Below are 19,593 nucleotides of genomic sequence, written 5' to 3'. Positions count from 1 at the left end.
TCAAAACCTTCTCATCTGTTTGATGCATAACTTATAAAAGGTTAGTAACTTCAACTTTTCTTCCGGCAATGCTAAGATATTGTTTCCAGCATGCATTTATAATTGATGGTCTTAATAATTAACTCACTGCAAAACTGTTTCCATCTTTGGGTAACAATCAACGAACGATCTGCTTCTTTAGATAATATTGTTTGAATGCTGCTATTATATCCTGACCTAGTGGTTGCAGAAGTGAATTTGTGTTGAGAGGTAAAAATTGTATTTTCACATAGATGTCGATTAATTTTAAGTTCTTCGGATATCCCAGATAATTGTCAATAAGCAGAAGTACCTTAAACAGTAGTGACTTAGAGGCCCAATACTGTTTTAAGACAATTAGTAAGCCAGTCTATAATAGCGTTATCGTAACCCAAGTATTAGGGCTTGCTCTCAAAAACACAGGCGTAAAGTCCTTGGTTTTATTTTTCAAGGGCCGTGGACTTTATGATTTTTTTAAATTTTAAACAAGCACTGGCTTCACCATAAAATCACCTGACGCGATACAACATAACAAGAGATTTAATCAGCCCTTAGCTGCCTCAAACACCTCCTGGCATGGCATTATCTTTCAACAAATACCTGTCTCGTTCGCATTAAACAGTTCTGGCGTATATCCTTTATTTTCTATAAATTCTTTAAGTTTAGTTCGATATTGGCTAGCAGTCAATAATGATCTGCTCAGGCTGATTCTCCAACGATTTTAGCATTATGCAAAGAACATTATTTTTAAACCTCTCGAGCGATCCTTTACTCGCATGGAAATCCGCGGGGATAAACGAAATCGAGTTTGGTGAGACCGCGTGTAAAGAGGGATTACTGTATATCGGATCCCATACTATCCTTCAGAAATTTACGGTTAAAGAAAACTCGATAATTAGAAAAACCAATATATAACAAAAACATACCAGTGGATCTTGGTGGGCAACCATCCTCATCGGTTTTATCGTTACATTCATATATATAATTACAACGGGCTTCTAAACTAACACACTGTTTACTTTTACGACACGTAAGCTCTTGCTCACTACAGAATGGTTCACCTTCTAATAAAAACAAATGAAAAAGATACATAAGGAAATCATATTAGAACAAAAAAATACAATAATATTCGTGAAATAGTTACATAGGAAACAGGCTCATTATTTGCCGCCTTAGTTCCGATGTAACCTAGTAATAACATAAAAAATACTACCTTCGAAAGGTATACATTGAAAATCATCGGGTATCACGACAACTTGTTCCAAACGGTGGTTCTGAATTTCACCCTTCAGGAAGCTCTCCACCTCACGATCGCTTAACGTACTCAGAGATTGGAAGTCCACCGTTACTTTGACCTTGAAACTGTCGCCCTTGTACTCCCTAAAACAGAAATGAATTAATTATATATTACAAAACTTGCAAAGGTAGCAAAATATTGATAGTTATAATTCCAAGTCAATCAATCCGATAGATGGCGTCACTTTCTGTTATAAAAATAACCGCAAACTTCAAATCACGTGTCACATTTGACGATTAAAACAAGAATTACAGAGGTTTTAGTGAAAGAAATCCTGTTATTTTCAAAACAATGGATAAAATAAAAAAGCAAAATTGTTTTAACACCGATGGTATAGCTCAAATCTGGTCCTGAGTGACTACTGGCTGTGTAGAGACCTCAAAAGAATGCAACAGAGAAAGAGATTTAGTTGAAATTAAGGACAAAGTTTACAAGTTACAAATCGGGCTATGAAAAGGTATAAAAATTAACTGAAGATGGAGGTTTTCAATCCTGAAGAAGGATGTCTTGATGAATGAAATTGAATTTTGTTTAAAAGTAATTGTTTTATTAGTTAGACTCTGATTAAATAATGTGTTATATTTTCAGGGTTTCTGTTCTTATCGCCTGTTGATATCTCCTTGCATCTGTATATAAAGTGGCTTAGAATTTGCGGCAGAAGAATTTGTAATTCTAAAATTTTTGTATAATATGTGTTCCAAATAAATAAATATATTCGCCGATTATGTTGTATGCAAGTCAACTACGAACGTGTAATTTTTGAAATCAAAATCTGGTAAAATGCCGACAGACAAATCCCTAAATTTTATATTTGGATGAATAATAAAAAGGAAAGTGAAGTTTAAGCAGTATAATTTAAGATTTTGTGTTATTTTCTTTTATATCGGTAATTTTGGAAGAATCATAACAAGTGTGGATAATAACTAAAGGTCAAGAATAGTATGATCACGTAAAATCGTAAACGTAAAATTAATGTGTCGGCTTTATCAGAAGGTATATACAGCTCTGAAAGAAAAATCCGACAGATGGGAAAATTTCATCTCAACATAGATGATCGAAATTCGAGAATAACAAGAATAGTCTGGCCTCTTTATTTACAAGATTTAGAATTTTAGAATCAGCGCTTAATTTAATTTAATCTCTGGTAAACAAGAAGCAGCTAAGAAAAATTGTTCTTGCTTAAGGACTGACAGTAATTGATATAGTTCTGGAGATATGGTATATTTTATTTATATAAAAATAATAAGAATATAGGAAATTTTAGTGATATTAACTTTATTCATTAGTTAAATTCAGTCATAATACAGTATTAACATTTCAGGTTTCTTTAGTAAATGTATTTATTAACAAAGCACTAACTGATTATTATTAATGTTTATTAAAATTAATATTGCAAATAATATTAATAATTATAAAATATTAACATAGCATTTTAATTCCTCATTTGTTGGTGGGTTATTAGTTCCCACATGGGACATAAACCGTAGAAGGTGAATTAAGGATGAGCTACCTGCAAGAGTGGGACCGAAGAGTGGAATAAATAAGAAGAAAAACAATGCAATTTTATTTAAAATTATTATTAAAAGAAATCATTCTTTTAATCCGTAATGAAAATATGCAGTATCTAAAACGAAACTAACTACATAATTTCCATGGATGGAACGCATAGCACAAACAGAAGAGATTATTAATTATTAACAGGAAATTTGTAAACATGTTAAAACCTGGATAAATGTTAAGGTTTTTAACAATTAATGTTATAAAATATGTAACTATATGATAAATTATTGTTTGAACTTTGTATCAATTGTTTTTATTATTTACTTTATAGACACAGGTTTTGAAGAATCAAAAGTTAATTTAATATTGGTAAATACATTCCTTTAATTTTAATACATTTCTAAATTGTAAAAAATAAATTACTTAGTTGTGTTCGTTATCGTTTCCATTTTATTTATGATACTTTCTTATAAAGTTCAATGCTGTAGTAATTGAAATATATCAATACTTTGTGCCTTACTGAAACTTAATGAAAATTATATTTAATTAAATGATAGTTGATTTAATATACAGATACTTATTATATTAATTAATTAAATCTTATATATCAAATACACTATTGATTTTATATTGAAAGTACTGTGAAAACAAGCTTTTGTAACATAGAATTTTTAAATCTATTTTTTCAATCTGTTGTCCATTACTCTGTTATAAAGGAAACATGATCAACTTAAGTGTAAATTATTGATCGAAGAAAGGACAAACACGAGTTAATATTAAGGCTTTAGAAGTCAAACACCGTTATATATTTCCTACTTTAAATACAATTGTAAATACAATGATTTGTAAACATTATTTTAGCTAATTTTTCCCACATAAAATATATTTTGGGTTCTCGTGCTTTTACAGCCTGTTGATATCTCCTCTAAGTTCAGATATCAGTCTAATAAATCAAACTATTTTAAAGGCCTCATTGCGGTTTTATTTTGAAATATTCCCTAAATTTGTTTAGAAAATACAGGTATATTTTATAGTTAAAAAATAGTAATATTTTAAGTACAACTGAAAGGTTTTATCCTTACTATCTTCTTAAATGAAATTAACTTACTCGATACTAATAACTGTAGCGGTGAATTCTCCTCTGGTATCGTGATTGTAAAAAACTGTTTCGATGGCTCTTTTTACTCTGCCTGCAACTGACTTGAATTCCTGGCTATCGAAGTCTCTGAATCCGGACTGATATGGTTCTTCGATTACAATGATTAAGCGATAGTATCCTAAAAAAAACGATTATGGTTATTATATTATTAATAAGCGTTTTCTTTTGTTTTAAGCTTATTTTAAATAATACTTACTAGGATTGGTAGGCAGTACGGGTTCCGGAATTTCATTATCAGGTTCAACTTGACCAGAACCACCATCCGTGCCGGAACCGAAGCCTAGTTGATCTTCATCATCTCTGAGGTAATAAATTAAAGGTCAGATCATGAAACAAGAAGTAACCAACGATAGACTTACCCGACGTCATCTTCGTTGAAACCAGGGTCATCCTACAAATAAATGGTACTATTAAAAATGGCATTACAAGCACATGGTGAACAGTAGCTGTTATGCGTTCATAAACCATAAAATCATTAATAATAAATGAAATATTAGGTTCGTTTACTGCGTACCAAGGATACATATTCCTGTTTTATCATTCAATGAGTCAAAACTGGGGCTGTTAAGCAGTAATCAGCTGTGCAGACTTCCATCATCTCAGTTTTACACTCGTCATTTTAGTGCAAAAGGTTTTTCAAAATTCATATGGAGTTTCGAAGAATTGAATACATCCAGAATATAAAATGCATGTACTTTTTCTTCAAAAATTCTTAGTGGGTAAAAATAATTAAAAATTAAGCAGACGATTTGAAAGGCATTTGATTGGCTTATTTATATAATTGTTTGTTTTAGTTTGTCTATGACGCAATTTCAAAGTGCCTCATATAAAATTTATTCAGCATTTTCACTATTACAACGCATAATCACTACTATTTAATTATAATGTACTTTCAGTCTCAAAAGTGTTGTGTATCCAATGTAGGTGTGGAAATAAAACAACGAGATGTCGTATTCCTTTGATGAAACAGCCCAATATATATATTGTATTGTATATATATACATAAATATTTCCAAATGGAGCGATAGCAAAGTTACATTAAAGGTAAATATGATTACACTACATGAACAGTTTTAGCACAATGATATTCAATATATATAGAGCCAAGTTTTCCTTTAAAAAAATTTTTTGTAAAGAACCATCGATTAAAAACTTCATTATTTTGAAGGGATATATTTTCTTAAACAAATGTAATATGGTTAATATATTTTTTCTTAAGGCTAGTTCACTACGATAGGTGGATTTTTTTTTTGAGTCTACGTAAGTCAGAAAAATTCGGTCTTCAACAAGCATGTTTAAAAAAAATACATCATTACAAAATAAAATAATAGAATTCATAGACCAACAGTTGAGACTTATTTTATAAACAAGGTAGTATCTTATGATCGTGTGTGTTGTTAATTATATTTAAGATATTATATTTTGGTACGTTTTCTCCATTCTAACGTGTATCATACAATTTAAGCTTTTTAATTCTCCAACCACAATGTTCACAATAAATTTTTAAATATAAAAAATAACTTGTCTCAATATATTTCTGAAGTGAGCAATTAAACAAAATTTTAAGACACAATTTTTTTTCAGAATTTGGGTTTTAAATCAAATTTAATTTGTCAGTAGAATGTGACATCAGATGTTGCTGAAATGCCTTCATAATAAAATATACTCTTTATACTACACCTATACAGGTGTCGGTAATGGTAAACTAACCAATCAAATGCAGCAAAATGGCGTTCTTAGCACCATCTCTGCTAAGACCACACATGCACGTAGTCAGAGTCAAACATACATTACTTGTTACATTCATAAAATGAATTATTTTTAAAGTATTTTATCACCTGAACTAACACAGCGACAGATAGCAGAATAATAATAACACATACAATAACAATTTGCTAGGTTTTTAATTATTATAAGGATATTGGTATCAGTGATGGAAAATCAGTGAGCCAAATCATGAAAAGATCATAAAAGAAAGAGAAAAAGACAAAACCCTTAATTGAATGCAAAAACTATTATTCAATACAGGTAATTTTCAATTAATTATTCAAATTTTAATCATCATTTCTAAATGATTTCGACAGTCTAAAAAAAAGTGTGTTCAGTTGATACAGAACTCGTGCATGGAGATAAAGGTTATAAATATCCCAGTAGACGAACCTATTATTTATCATGCAGTCAGTAAAATTGAAGCTCTTGTTTTAAATATAATCTCCTTGCGAGATTGGGATTATATGGTGATCATATCAGATATTCATAAAATCACTAGTAATTGTAAGGATATAAGTCCGCCACCCCATATATTAGTATAAACATATCCCAGTTGTAAAACTTCATTCGTACAGTTTCTACTTACTTCTTCCCCATAATCTTGATCTAGATCATTGTAGCCATCTCCCTAAACAAAAACATCTCTACATCAGTATAATTTTATCGATTTTCCCTTTGTATGTTTGCGTAATAATATAAAATTTCAATGTTCTCGGAAAAGGTAAAATACAACGAACATGAAGCATCAAAAGCATTCTGCTCGGTTGAAGACTCATCGTAACAGTGACCTCAGGGAAAACAACCCAACATTAAAAGAAACAATGACGCAAAACAAACAATCGGTAAAATATTAAAACCATTAATGAATATATTTTAAACATGTACAAATAGAATTATATACAAATATAACAGTATACCAGTAAAAAATATAGCACACATGAAAAACATTCAATACAACAAAGACAATGAACTGAGGAATTTTTAAATTACATTATTGATCTTCCAGTACTCATTGTATATGGAAACATATTTGTTTTAAGTGTATAGTGCCAAAAAAACCTTTCCTTACTGACTTTCACGAAATATTCCTGAAACAGTTATTGTTTAAGCCTCGCTATATTTTATTCCATAAATATTAGCCTACAAAACTTTGCAGGGCCTGAGCATTCATGATTCTTTTTGTAACTGTAAGAGCCTGATTAAGAAAGGTCCGAGTCTCGAACATTGTAAATGTAATTTCAATCTCTTCGAAAAATTAATCTTGGATGATCCCTTCATGCCTTCTTATACGTTGGTGAGACAAAGGTTATCCATTTTCTGACAGGCAGTTGGTCAACTTCGATCAAATGAAGTCATGAATCCTGTTTAGCTTCGTAAATCACTTTTACTTTTTCTTCTTCTTTATGTACTGTGCACAACGAATTACAAAAAGCGCAATACACTGAAATATTGGTTCCGTCCACACCACACAGTATATTACCAGCACTAAATTAAATCTCCTACACGATTTGGACATTGGTTATGGTTCCGTCAGTATATGTGTCAAAGTGTTTTTATACTACACAATGGTACTGCCAATTAAAAAAAAAAACATAAAATTGTGGTATCGCATGTTTTTCTCTGTGCTCTCCAATATAAACACGAACAATGGAGGAACATTCTTGGAGTTGTTTGAGAAATATAATTGAATGAATTAAAAAAAGTGTTATTAATAAAGTAAAAAAGAAAGTTAAAGAAATCTGGCGTTAAGATTACAAGAACTAGAAGATATCCAACAGATAGGAGAATATATGAAGTATTATATGTGAAAAATGGCAGCAGATACCTTCCTACTTTTTCCTTTACGTACGAATACGTTTGTTTAAAATAATCTATTTTAATTAATACAATTCCAATCTACTACATCAAATATCACATCACAACATAATTATTAGTTCTTCGTGTAATCGATATCTGAATTACTGTGCAGATATTATTCATAACATTTGAATACAAAACTTACGGAGCCATAAAACTGATATTGTCTTCTTCTATTCAGTACGAAACCACCCTAAATATCAAAAACAATAACCTTAATACCATGTGTTTGTTTTCCAGCTAACATATATTAAAACACGTTTTAAAACCATTAGTTAAATAAAAAATGTGGAATGGAAAAGTGAGCGTTCTAGAGTGAATATGTGAATGAGTGTCAAGCTTGTCTTGTTATTATATTGGAAGCAGGAGTAGGTTTTCTACATCTAGCATCACATAGCCATAATCGTACTAGGATTACTAATTTTAAATATATAAAAATAACTGTAATAGTATAAAATACGGGCTGAAAAGTCCATAGATGGCGTTAGTTTTATTGTATTCGCCGATTTTTCAGTTAGTAATAACCTTCAAAAGAAAGCTGTTAAAATTACATGATATTCTACTCATAAATTTGTGAGTTATGGTGCTAAGAGTGGCACTACTTTTGTTATTTTCAAAACAATGTATCAAAAACAATTTCGTGTTTTAATTTTACATTGTTTCCTGATGTGAAAAATACCGTTCAAGCCAAGCATTGGCTTGAAAAGAGTTATAAGGACTCCACCCCATCAGAAATAACAATACAACATTGGTTTGCTGACTTCAAATGTTGACGTACAGACACCGATGGCATCATCGCCATCAGAACACATAGAACGCAGTATCAACGTCCAAATGAATAGAAAACACCAGAAAATATCTAAAAAATCCACAAAATCCTTTTGAATGAACGAAAAGTGAAGTGGCGTGAGTTAGCTAACATCGTAAAGATATCAAAAGAATGTGTCAAGAACGTGTCAGTTTCATATTATATGAGCAATTATGAGAAAACTTTGTTCAATGTGGATGCCGCATTTGCTCATTGTTGACCAGAAACAAGAACGTGTGAAAAAAACGGGAACGTGATTCTGAGCAATGTTTAGACAATGGATGAACCATAGACCTATCACTTTACTCCGGAAACAAAATTGTCGTCATTTGAGTGGACAGCAACTGGTGAACCTCGTTCAGCATCCGAAACCAGAACAATCGGCTGGAAAGGTTCTGGCCTCGGTATTTTAAGATGTGCGTTGTGTAATGTCCATCTATTATCTAAAGAAGAGAAGTGAATATATGTGAATAAGTGAATATTAGATAGCGTTATTGGAGCGTTTGTTGAAAAAATGTTATTTCATTAAAAGAACGCACCGTATCACATGCACTCAACTTCGAATTGCCTTCACATCAACAATTTGCAACTTTGACTTTGACCAGAGACTACTGGTTGTTCGCAGACGTCAAAAAAATGCTCACTGGTAAGAAATTTCGCTAGAATGAAGAGGTATTGTTGAAACTGAGGACTATTTTGAGGATAAATTGAAATGTTAGAATGACGCTAAACTGATAGTGTGGACCTTGATGGAAATTACGTTGATAAACATAGCTAATTAAAAAAAACGCGTTTTCTTTGTTACACCCGGGATTTTTCAGCCCATATGTTAAGTGAGTATTTATCAATTCTTGCAAGTTGAACATTAGCCATATTCCTGTCTAGAAATTAGAAAATAGCGAGAACTACTCTTGGTCCTAATACTAGTCATGTTATAATTGTTTTTAATTAATGCCATGGTTCTAAGTAAATAAAACTATATACAGAAATTACACCATCTATTTTACACCACCACCGGCTAAGACACAAATTAATTAATTAATTAAAGCAAATGTTTAAATATTTTTTGAGAACCGGATAAACTGAGCCCAATATGGTTTCGAAATACTGATCCATGATGATTCCCCATGCAATTAAACATACATCTTATTCGATATAGATTAGTATGAAATATAAGCACTCAAACGTGTATATTATCTATTTATCGTTTGTTATTCCCCTGTTATAACATATTTATATCGAGTTTCAAATAGTATTTACTTAATATCTCCTTATTATTAAAAATTAGTGATTACTTTCAATAAATTATGCATACAGTTTAGAACATATAGTGCAATTGCCCCCATAATAGTGCAATTATGGTTTTTATGTAAGCGACTTACTGGGTGTCCTCCTGTTACCAAATCGCCAAAACCGTTGCGATCGTCCGCCTATACAAAGAAGTTTCGAATATTCAGTCTATATTTTATACTCGATTTTGATTTAGAAATATTAAGAAAATAAACCAGGAAAGAGTGAAGTAAGTCGAAATATAATAATAAATAATTGGAGCTAATTACCTAATTAATTTAAATCTTGTGTTAATTAATCTTAGGTTAACATCTGAATTATATGAACAATGGCATTCTATTCTGTTATCTTATTTTTTGTTATTATGTTTGATTTTTGAATGGAATTTTGAATATCTGAGAGCTTCAGATATCAGTGTCCAAGTCTCAGAGTGACACAGAAAAATACTTAATCTTGAATCTGTATTTCTCAAGTACCGAAACATCTGCACTTGCTCTAAGTAAATATCATTAGAGTTTAAAATTCCAAGTTAGGTGTCTATTACCAATATTCTATTTGTCAACTATTTCATGAAGAATGTTCTTCAAAGGCTCAACATACAAATCAGTTAATAACAGCAGCGAACTATAGGAAATTGAGATAAGAAAAAAATGTAGAATACGCTCGATAGCCTGAATTTGCAGTTCAAATATTGTAATTCGAAGAGAACTGGTAGAGAAAGGTACTATAAACAAAGATAATCTGGTTATAATTATAAGCACATCGGCTAGATCTACCTCCTCAGACCTATTTTGGTCGTTTTCTTTGGAAAGGAAGTTTGGTAGTTCAATAACACCCATAGGTTTTCAAGGGATGAGAAGTGATTATACTACAAAATATATTATAAATAAGCTCTTGTTTAAATTAACACTAAAATGGCAGATCTTCAAAAATTTTAAATAGAATTTCTGATTGTCGTTCTTCTGAAGATTATTATTCCAAAACTATAAATCCTCATAACTTTACACTTCATTTTAGTAATAGTAAAAACAAAACCTTAAAATCTATAAAATATTCGTTATATATTCTCGATATACTTAACACTTTCCCAGATAATCTTAGACGTTAGAATTAGGAATTAAAAATATACAGCGACTTACAGTGACATCATATAAATGGTCATCGTCATAATCTTCATACTGTCCCTATAAATTTCACATAACAATTAACTCAAGTTGTATCGATATTAATGATAAAATATAAATGATTATCAAAACATTGGTAAGGTACATTTTATATGTTTATAGCTACACTAGTGTATACGAATATTTAGTCAAACACTGAATAATCGGGGATAATGCTTATGCTTAATTAATGAGAATGTGCAAGTTTTGTGCTTATATTACTTACGATATAATCATCTTCCTCTTGTCCCAATTGTTGCTGCTATGTGAGAGAAATAGAAAAGGAGTTTAGTGTAGTACAGAACAAAGATTAAAGTTAAAAAGGTGATATAAAGCTTAATTAAATAAATACTAATACTATAAGATTTTGGTTAAAAATAATATACTACTCCTAATTAATTGTAAGAAGAATAAACCCTTATAATTATCATACACCAAGTTAGAGTGATATAAAAGAAACTAGATTATATATACTAAATTCCCGGAAAGCTAATGAAAATACAATAGGTTACAAAACGTAAACAAACATAAAAGACAATAAAACTTATATACAATTCACTACCAGTACAGCATCTGGCTTAAATTAAAAAACAGAGATATAAATTTTCATGTAACTCTTAATATTGTGTAATATTCTCCATACTTACGGGTGCTTGACGGTTAGGTCGTACTAGACTTGGTTTACTGGTCTTGCTTATCGATTTGTGAACTTTGGCTTTGGGATGATGGTTGTGTTGGTCCTCCAGATCAATGTTGGTTGGTTTTTGTAACTTTGATTTGTTATGAACCTTTTTCTTTGTCGAGCCCTGCTTCTGGTGGTGGTCCACATTTTTGGAAAACATACCACCTGAAAATTACAACATTAAAATAGTAATATAAAAGGTACCTATAAACATTTTAAAATAACAGTAAACTAGCGTCATCAAGATGTTTAATGGGTTGTCTGTCGCGTTTAGATAAAAAGAGACACAATGCTGTCTGATAAGTTCCAACATGTAACTGAACCAAACTGCAAAAGTCGCCCGGTTGTCAAACGCCTTCAAAATTCCTCAAAATGTTATTCAATAACTACACGTTAGAAACCGACAAGCTTTGTTCTAACGCTTTGCTTATTTGGATAAATTTTTAAACGCTGCTTATCATTACTCTGATTAAAAATGCTGAGCCCACACAGAACAAGTTGAGTGAGTTTCTTCGAACAGGAATGAGATAATGGAGGTCCTCTCTTGCCAGTAAGATTCGTTAAAGAAGTAAACAATTTAACTGTGAAATATTAAGTTGTTGTTGTGTTGTAAGTGCTGCTTGTGAACTGAATATTAGTATGGACACGATCGCAGATATATCTCAAGAAATGAAAAATATAATCTCAGGTGCAACGAAAAGGAACCATCTTCATACGAAGCGGGTGACGACGAATCAAGATCAGCTTTATGTTAACTCTATCAGAGATACATGAAATGTAAAATAACAGTGAGTAGTTTTTTTCAATATAAATATAACAAAATACAATTTTTTCATAGGAAACTGTTAGTCTGAAAAGTCTCCATCGAAAATTTGGAGATATGCAACATTTTGACGGATGTAAAATATCAAGTTTTTAAAAGCATACAATAAAATGGAAGAAGATTTATTATTTTAATTTATATCTTTAGATGAGACACGAATATATGAGACAGGAACATTGCGGCATTCGTGCAATAGTGTTAAGAAAACAAGTTGATGGAAAAAGGTAAACATTCGAATAACAATTAATTAGGTTTTACAGATATGTTGTTTTGTCATGCTGGAAACAGCGATGGTCAATAACACCTTCAGTTTGGATGAACTCAGACACATTGAAGAAAAAACTGACAAATAATGGAATCGTGAACAAATGTTAGATAGATTGGAATTTAACAGCTTAGTTATTTACTTGAACGAAACTTTCTGAATTTAGGATAATTATTCAATGTTGACAATTTCCAAGACAGAGTGATGAGATGTATACAGTTATTATCATTACAAACAAAGAAGAAATACGGTGATATCAAAATGACTGTACAAAGAAACTCTGTACGAAGGAAACAAGAATTAGGTGGATACTGCCTTACAGGTGATATGGAAAAGAGCTCAATGAAAATATAATAAAACCCAATCCTAACTTACAAACTTTATAACTGTATAATTAATGGTAATTTAACTCTTAACTCTATAATATATGCATTAGATGTACTAGAATGTTAAAATAAATTATATTTGATAACATTTTTCTTTCGCTATTTTATTTAGATTAGAATTTTGTTACGTCAGTACCAAAATGAACTAAAAATCGACGCTGAGGCGACAACATTGCCACGTTTTGACGTCATCAATATAGATGGCGTGAGCTCACTGTTTTATTGAACGGACTATAGATCTAATTGAATTTATATTTTTGTCATTAATTGTCATAACTGATATATATATTATATAAAAGAAAGTTAGAGATGAATATTAAAAAATATACTAATCTTACCTATACTACGTTTTATCCTATTCACAGTGCCAAACAGCCAATGGTCATCATCATCACTTTCCTCTTGAAGACTAGATTCGAAAACATTACTGGACTCCCTTGCTATCCTATTATTGTAATTTCTTGAATTTGATTCTAAATTGTCGAACACCAAATCTGAGTCCTCCTGCAAGAAAAAAAAACAAAACAGTCAATAAATTAACTTGTCAATATATTGTTTGTGTTACGAAAAATAATTACGCTATAAGTAAAAAATAACTTATATATCCGGAAAGAATTGAACAATATCCAAAATATCAGTCTATATATTATTGATGTATTTGCGCTGGAGGAAAGGTTTGAATTATTGATTGTTCCAAAACAAAACAACTTTAAGCTGATATTTTAATAATTATTTAAAACACATCTGTTGTATTACTAAGCATATATTAAAATTTTTGGAAACACAGTTTATTCTTATTCCAAATTATTGTTATCCTATTGATCTATATAAATAAAAATGTATTAAAGTACTATTTTGTATTAACATTTCGAATTTACTTGCAATATTATATATATATATATATATATATATATATATATATATATATATATATATATATATCACTACATAGTATAAAACAAAGTCGCCTTTTCTGTCCCTATATCCCTATGTGCGCTTAAATCTTTAAAACTACGCAACGGATTTTGATGCGGTTTTTTCAATAGATAGAGTGATTCAAGAGGAAGGTTTATATGTATAATACGTGCATAATATACTAAGGCAACATTGCTAATTTTAGAGGTTTCTAACGTGATGTCGTAAATTAACCTATTTTTTTAGGCTTATTTAGCAATTAGCAAAAACGCTGCCTAACCCTACGAGATAGATCAAATTAATGTACTACAGTATTGTACACCATAAAAAGGTCTACAAAAAAGTCCGCGATGGTATATGTTTATCTTTTAGGGATAACCCACATTAACCATTTTTATTGTTTACTTTTTACGTGAGAAAATGGCTTATTTACGAAGCTATTTTAAGCAATACGGCATTAATCCTTATCGAATTAAGTACCTTAAATACAGTGTGCAATTAATATAGTTCAATATGGTTCCTTACAGCATGTAAATTAAACACATATCTTCGGAGATATTACAAATTTAAAATTTGCGTTTAAAAATGTGTAATGTAATAAAAATTGTATGAATTTAGATATTCCAAAGATAGCAGGAAATCTTCATAGTAAGTATAGGGGAAGAGGAATTGTTTTACTCCAAATTTAATGCGTGCAGGCCAAGGGCAGTAATGAATGAACCAAAAATACTGGATCGATTTTAATCATGTTTTCATTGAGTGACATAGGCATATATATTTTATGCCCGTGCAAAGTCGGAGCGGGCCGCTATGTTTTTATATACAACGTTCATATTTTTTCTGTAGTGTATTTAATTTAGTATCAGCATTGCACCCGTGCGAAGCCGGGGCGGGTCGCTAGTATATATATATATATATATATATATCATTCGTGTCAAATTTTGTTAAATGATTATGCTACATATAGAAAAACAGCAGAGTATTTTTGTTTTTTGTCCAAAGAACGTTCCATATCTGGTATTCTAGGAACTTGATCGTTTGTCGATTGTTTTAGAAATACAAACTAGCGAAATAAATAAAAAATAATTCCAAAATTAACTTCCATTAATGTAAGATATATTTGTATGCTACACCAGTACATAAATTAGTTATATTAATAAAACATGTGAACAAACGAATGAGTTCTGGCCAAAAGTTCATAAAATATTTTTATTATTACCATTATTGTTTATCTGTTAAATAACAGCCAGCAAATTATTTTTAATTTTTAATCAAACGGCATGCCTAAGTTATAGTTTTTATCATAAAAAGTACGGTGTAGTTGCGTTATGGTGACCGCAGTCTCGGTAATTTGCTGGTTAAATGCTCTGGCGAAGAACAATTAATTCAGAATATATTTTTAACAATGTGTAAAATGTTTTGAGGTTGTAATATATTATAGGCACGAATATCTGGAAATAATCTGGAACAATATGAGCATTAGTTTCACTGCAGCATTCTTCACATCAATCCTGGTTACTTCAATCGCTGGTTACGACTTATAACATCTTATGTCAAGCAAGATTCATATCAATTTTGTCTGTATTCCGAGATATTAGACTTCGTCATCAAAAGTGAAGCGCTACTCAATCAATTGATGGGCTGAGTGGCAGTCACAAAGGGCAATACCTGTTAGCTAAGGCGAGTATGATAGGGTTTTCCATTCAAACATTTTCATTTGGAGTTTTCAAGATGTGATTGGAAATTATAGTGTTTGAAAATCAGTTGATCCAATTTTTACTGGCAAGACGCCGGTTTATCAATGTTACATTCAAGCGTATCGACTTAAATGTATCTTCATACACTGTTTACAAACATGACTATGTTTTCTTTTTAACATCAAAGCCGCCAGCTGAGGTGGCTTAGTTCAATCCGATTTCCATAACCTAAGGCCTGCCTGTATTTTATTATTTGTATTTTGTATTTTAAATACAAATAGTTAAAATAGTGTTAATTTTATTTTATATTTCAAATACACGACTGGAAATTATTTTGTATATTGAATTTTAGATACATACGAGATAGTATTTTGTAATTTGTATGGGAGTTAATACAAAACATGTGTTTTGCCTAGCTTTACGCCTTCTATTCTTGAATGTAAGAAACTCATTTTTACATCCAATATATCGAAATTATAGAAATGAAAAAAAATTATAGTACTTTTCGCCATCGCCACTATTGTGGCATTGGCTTCAGAAATGAGCCCATGATGTTTCTCCAGTTTAAGTCATATGCCTCCTATACATCCAGATTATTTTTGTATCCAGCTATCTTAAAATGGTTCCAAACAGTTTTTATTCAATATTTAACTTTTGTGTAATAGAAACAGTGTTTTTATGATCGAAGTCGCATAGTAGTCTTTTCCATGATTTTATCAACCTTTTCCAAAATTCGCCATCCTGAGCCTGATGCAACTTCGACGGTTTTAGTATAAAAACAATGCTTAGTTGACTGGTGCGGTATCAGAATTATAAAACTTTTCATATTTCATATCAATTTCGGTCAGTTGGTTAGCGTCTTTACTTTTAAACAAATTTTGATTAAATATAACACTTCTTCTCTTTGCTTGCTGTCAATCTTGAACATGTTCTGTGATTGCTTAAACAAAACTGATTCAACCATACACAAAATTACGAAATATTTAACTTTAGTATTAAAAGTCAGCTTTATCACTCCATCTAATGTAAAATGATTGGAATTCTATAGCGAGAAATACAATTTATTTAAACCACCTACTAAAAATATTAACTTCCAAAATTATTAAATAATCAATATTTTATATATCAAAAGCAAGAAGATGAACTTACTGAATTACATTCAATATATTCAAGAGTTCCACAAGGCGGTGTACTGGGTGTGATACTATATATCGTATATCTGGTAGACGACACAGTCATTTTAGAATCTCATGAAGTTCTAATAACAGAATCAAAGAACCACCGAGCACATCTTGGTACAACTGTGGTTGAAGACATGGCGTATTAAAGCAAATGAAACAAATGTACCCATGTAACATTCACACTGAGTAGAAGCACATGCTCGCCAGTGAATATCAATAATTGTCAACTTCCTCAAGTGAAGAAATCTAAATAACTTCGTATACATCTGGACTGACGCCTAACCTGAAAGAAGCATATATTTGCTAAACAAAAACAATTTGAACTTAAACTATATCAAGACTTATCGGATGTAAATCCAAATTATCATTATATTAATTACTATATCATTATTATTGCGTATTGCTATACGAATCAACACTTAAGTATATTTCTAAAGTTAAAATTTCTTAAGTTCTTTCTTAAGTCATTGCCACGCTCCGTACAATGTATATAATGAAGTGATACAACGCGATATCACTTTAGTAGCTATAACGAGAGTAATTCAGAATGTTTGTGTTAAGTACTTTAAAAGAGCTTCAGTGTGCCCCAATGTGCCCCCTACTCGGCTAAATTTGTGACGTGATAGTAAAATTCATGTACTAAAACATTTAACAGCATCCGAGCTACTTATAGGACATATAGAGATGTTAGAATAACATTTAGAATAGTACTAACTAATTAAGATAATGTCTTACATAGGCGATCACTTAATGATGTGATTTTCTACATGTCATGTATATATTAGAGTCCTAAGAAATACGTACTGAACATTTTTGTCAACTGAACCGATTTTTGGACTAATAAAAGTAATAATTTTAAAAAATTAATAAGTAATTTTATATCTATTCACAAGTCGAAAGAAAAATAATAATAAAAATCTTCTTGAAAATGTCCCTATAAATATTTACCACCAGTTTGCCTACTACTACACCGTAATGTTGCAAATTTATTCATGTACATTCACGCCATATCTTACACATCGCAAGATCCGCTCTGTGATTAGCCGCCCTAACCGGTAATTGTTAAGTTAGCGGCCGTAATTCTATTCTAATTGGCAGCGGATGTCAAGAATAAGTGTCGTGATGAAATGGTGACGTTAAGCGACAGTCACTTCAATTATTATTTATTATTTAGCGACTACCATATAAACATTTATATTTACGGTCCGATATTGTAAAACTTTCGTTGGTTATTTCATCATTAACAACTGTTAATTTGTGTATACATTTGTATTTTTATTTAGTTACGAGGTCTAAAATCACTTTTAGTTGTTATATTAGAATTACAAAAAAAAATCACCTTTACACATTTTCGAACAACACATAAAATTTTTTAACATCAAATCTTATTATTCTTTATAACGTAATTAATTATAGTTTCTCAATGAGTATACGTTATCGTTAGGCTTATAGCTAGTGTTGGGAACTGTTGACTAAAATTGACTATCGACTGTTTAGTATCGACTGTTTCTGTCGGTATTTTTGGTTCGACTGATTTTATTACTTTTTACCAGAGACTGTTTCAATCGACTGTTTTCAGTCGCTATTTTCGGTCCGACTGATTTTGTTACTATTTACTATCAACTGTTTCAGTCGTACTTTTAGTTACTATTTATGGTCCTACTTGTTCCATTCGACTGATTTTAAATTTCTGGCTCTGTCGTGCTAGACGCGACCTTGACAAAAATGTACTCAATTTGTAATAGGGTGAAAATATTAAAATTGGGATTGATAGATAGTAAAATATTTTCACTGTTTTTATATAAGTTATTACGTTAATAATAAGTATTATTTCGATCACTCTCGATTCAATAATAAATAAAGCATTTATATCATTTCATTCAGATCATTTTAATTATATCATGGATTAGTTTTTTTTTCTATGATTAGGTATGTGTTTAATTTTTATATAGTATTTATGGTTATTATACATCTTTAGTTTTTAAGTTTTGTTTAACCTCTATTTTACTGTCTATATTTATTATAGTATATTATTTAAAAATAGCAATTAACACATTAAAATACAATAAAACATTTGTGGAGTATTATTCTATTCAATAGAATAAATCCATTCCTTTTTACAGATCTACAGAATATTCAAATATAAAAGTAATCCTACTTGGTTTAAAATTAAATTAAAAATTGCATGTTATGTATAATTATTATCATAGTATTCAGTAATTATGTGTTTCCTTCCCTTTTTTAAAGTTAGTTCGTAAAGGAATTTGTACATCTCCGTCTCGCTTATACTACCGTTGGAAAATATAACCACATATAAAATTAACTGCCCCAAGCAATTATCTCCGTCATTTCCTCTCTCACAATTTATACAGGAAAGGATACGTACATCTTCGTCTGACATCACGAAATAAAAACGAATAACAAAATAAAATAAATAATAAAATGAATAACGGCCGAAATACGAGCAAGACACACCAACGCTTTCGTTGGGATGACAACGCTCGACTACATGTTGCAAATCGGTAAAAACATACTTGGAAACATTCAAAATGGAAGTGCTACCCCACCTGCTGTATTCTCCAGACCTTGCTCATTCTGATAATTGCTTCGTCCAACTTTTGAGTCGTAACCTGTCTGAACAGCGCCTCTTTTCCTATGAAAATACCACAACAATGGTACGATTCGTAAATAATTTCGCAAGAAACCTTTCAATCTGTAAACTGGCTGATAGAAGATAAAAAGTAGCAGCTATTATCGATAGAGAATACTTTGAATAAAATAT

General features: G+C 30.6%; 1 protein-coding gene across 47 annotated transcripts in view; it reads right to left on the bottom strand.

The window, feature by feature from the left end:
• The window catches only part of LOC143202289 (basement membrane-specific heparan sulfate proteoglycan core protein), a 698,200-nt gene that overhangs the window by 345,984 nt on the left and 332,623 nt on the right, over positions 1-19,593 (bottom strand). For 38 of the 47 annotated variants that reach the window (XM_076413660.1, XM_076413659.1, XM_076413679.1 and 35 more), the window contains exons 2-12: positions 13,357-13,522; positions 11,510-11,709; positions 11,089-11,124; positions 10,839-10,883; positions 9,792-9,839; positions 6,331-6,372; positions 4,334-4,365; positions 4,171-4,274; positions 3,924-4,092; positions 1,232-1,398; positions 945-1,082 (exon numbers count right to left, since the gene is read on the bottom strand). In XM_076413660.1, coding sequence (XP_076269775.1) covers positions 945-1,082; positions 1,232-1,398; positions 3,924-4,092; positions 4,171-4,274; positions 4,334-4,365; positions 6,331-6,372; positions 9,792-9,839; positions 10,839-10,883; positions 11,089-11,124; positions 11,510-11,709; positions 13,357-13,522 — 1,147 coding nt within the window. The remainder of the gene's footprint in view (positions 1-944; positions 1,083-1,231; positions 1,399-3,923; positions 4,093-4,170; positions 4,275-4,333; positions 4,366-6,330; positions 6,373-9,791; positions 9,840-10,838; positions 10,884-11,088; positions 11,125-11,509; positions 11,710-13,356; positions 13,523-19,593) is intronic. The other 9 variants (XM_076413675.1, XM_076413695.1, XM_076413666.1 and 6 more) reach the window with 8 other exon arrangements.

This window comes from Rhynchophorus ferrugineus, unplaced genomic scaffold (assembly GCF_030347505.1).
Source record: "Rhynchophorus ferrugineus isolate W39M unplaced genomic scaffold, kcgeb_rfMv2 rfM9, whole genome shotgun sequence".
In the NCBI taxonomy this organism is placed as follows: Eukaryota; Metazoa; Arthropoda; class Insecta; order Coleoptera; family Curculionidae; genus Rhynchophorus; species Rhynchophorus ferrugineus.
The sequence above is the reverse complement of the archived record's forward strand: the minus strand, read 5'-3'. Positions and strand labels throughout refer to the sequence as shown.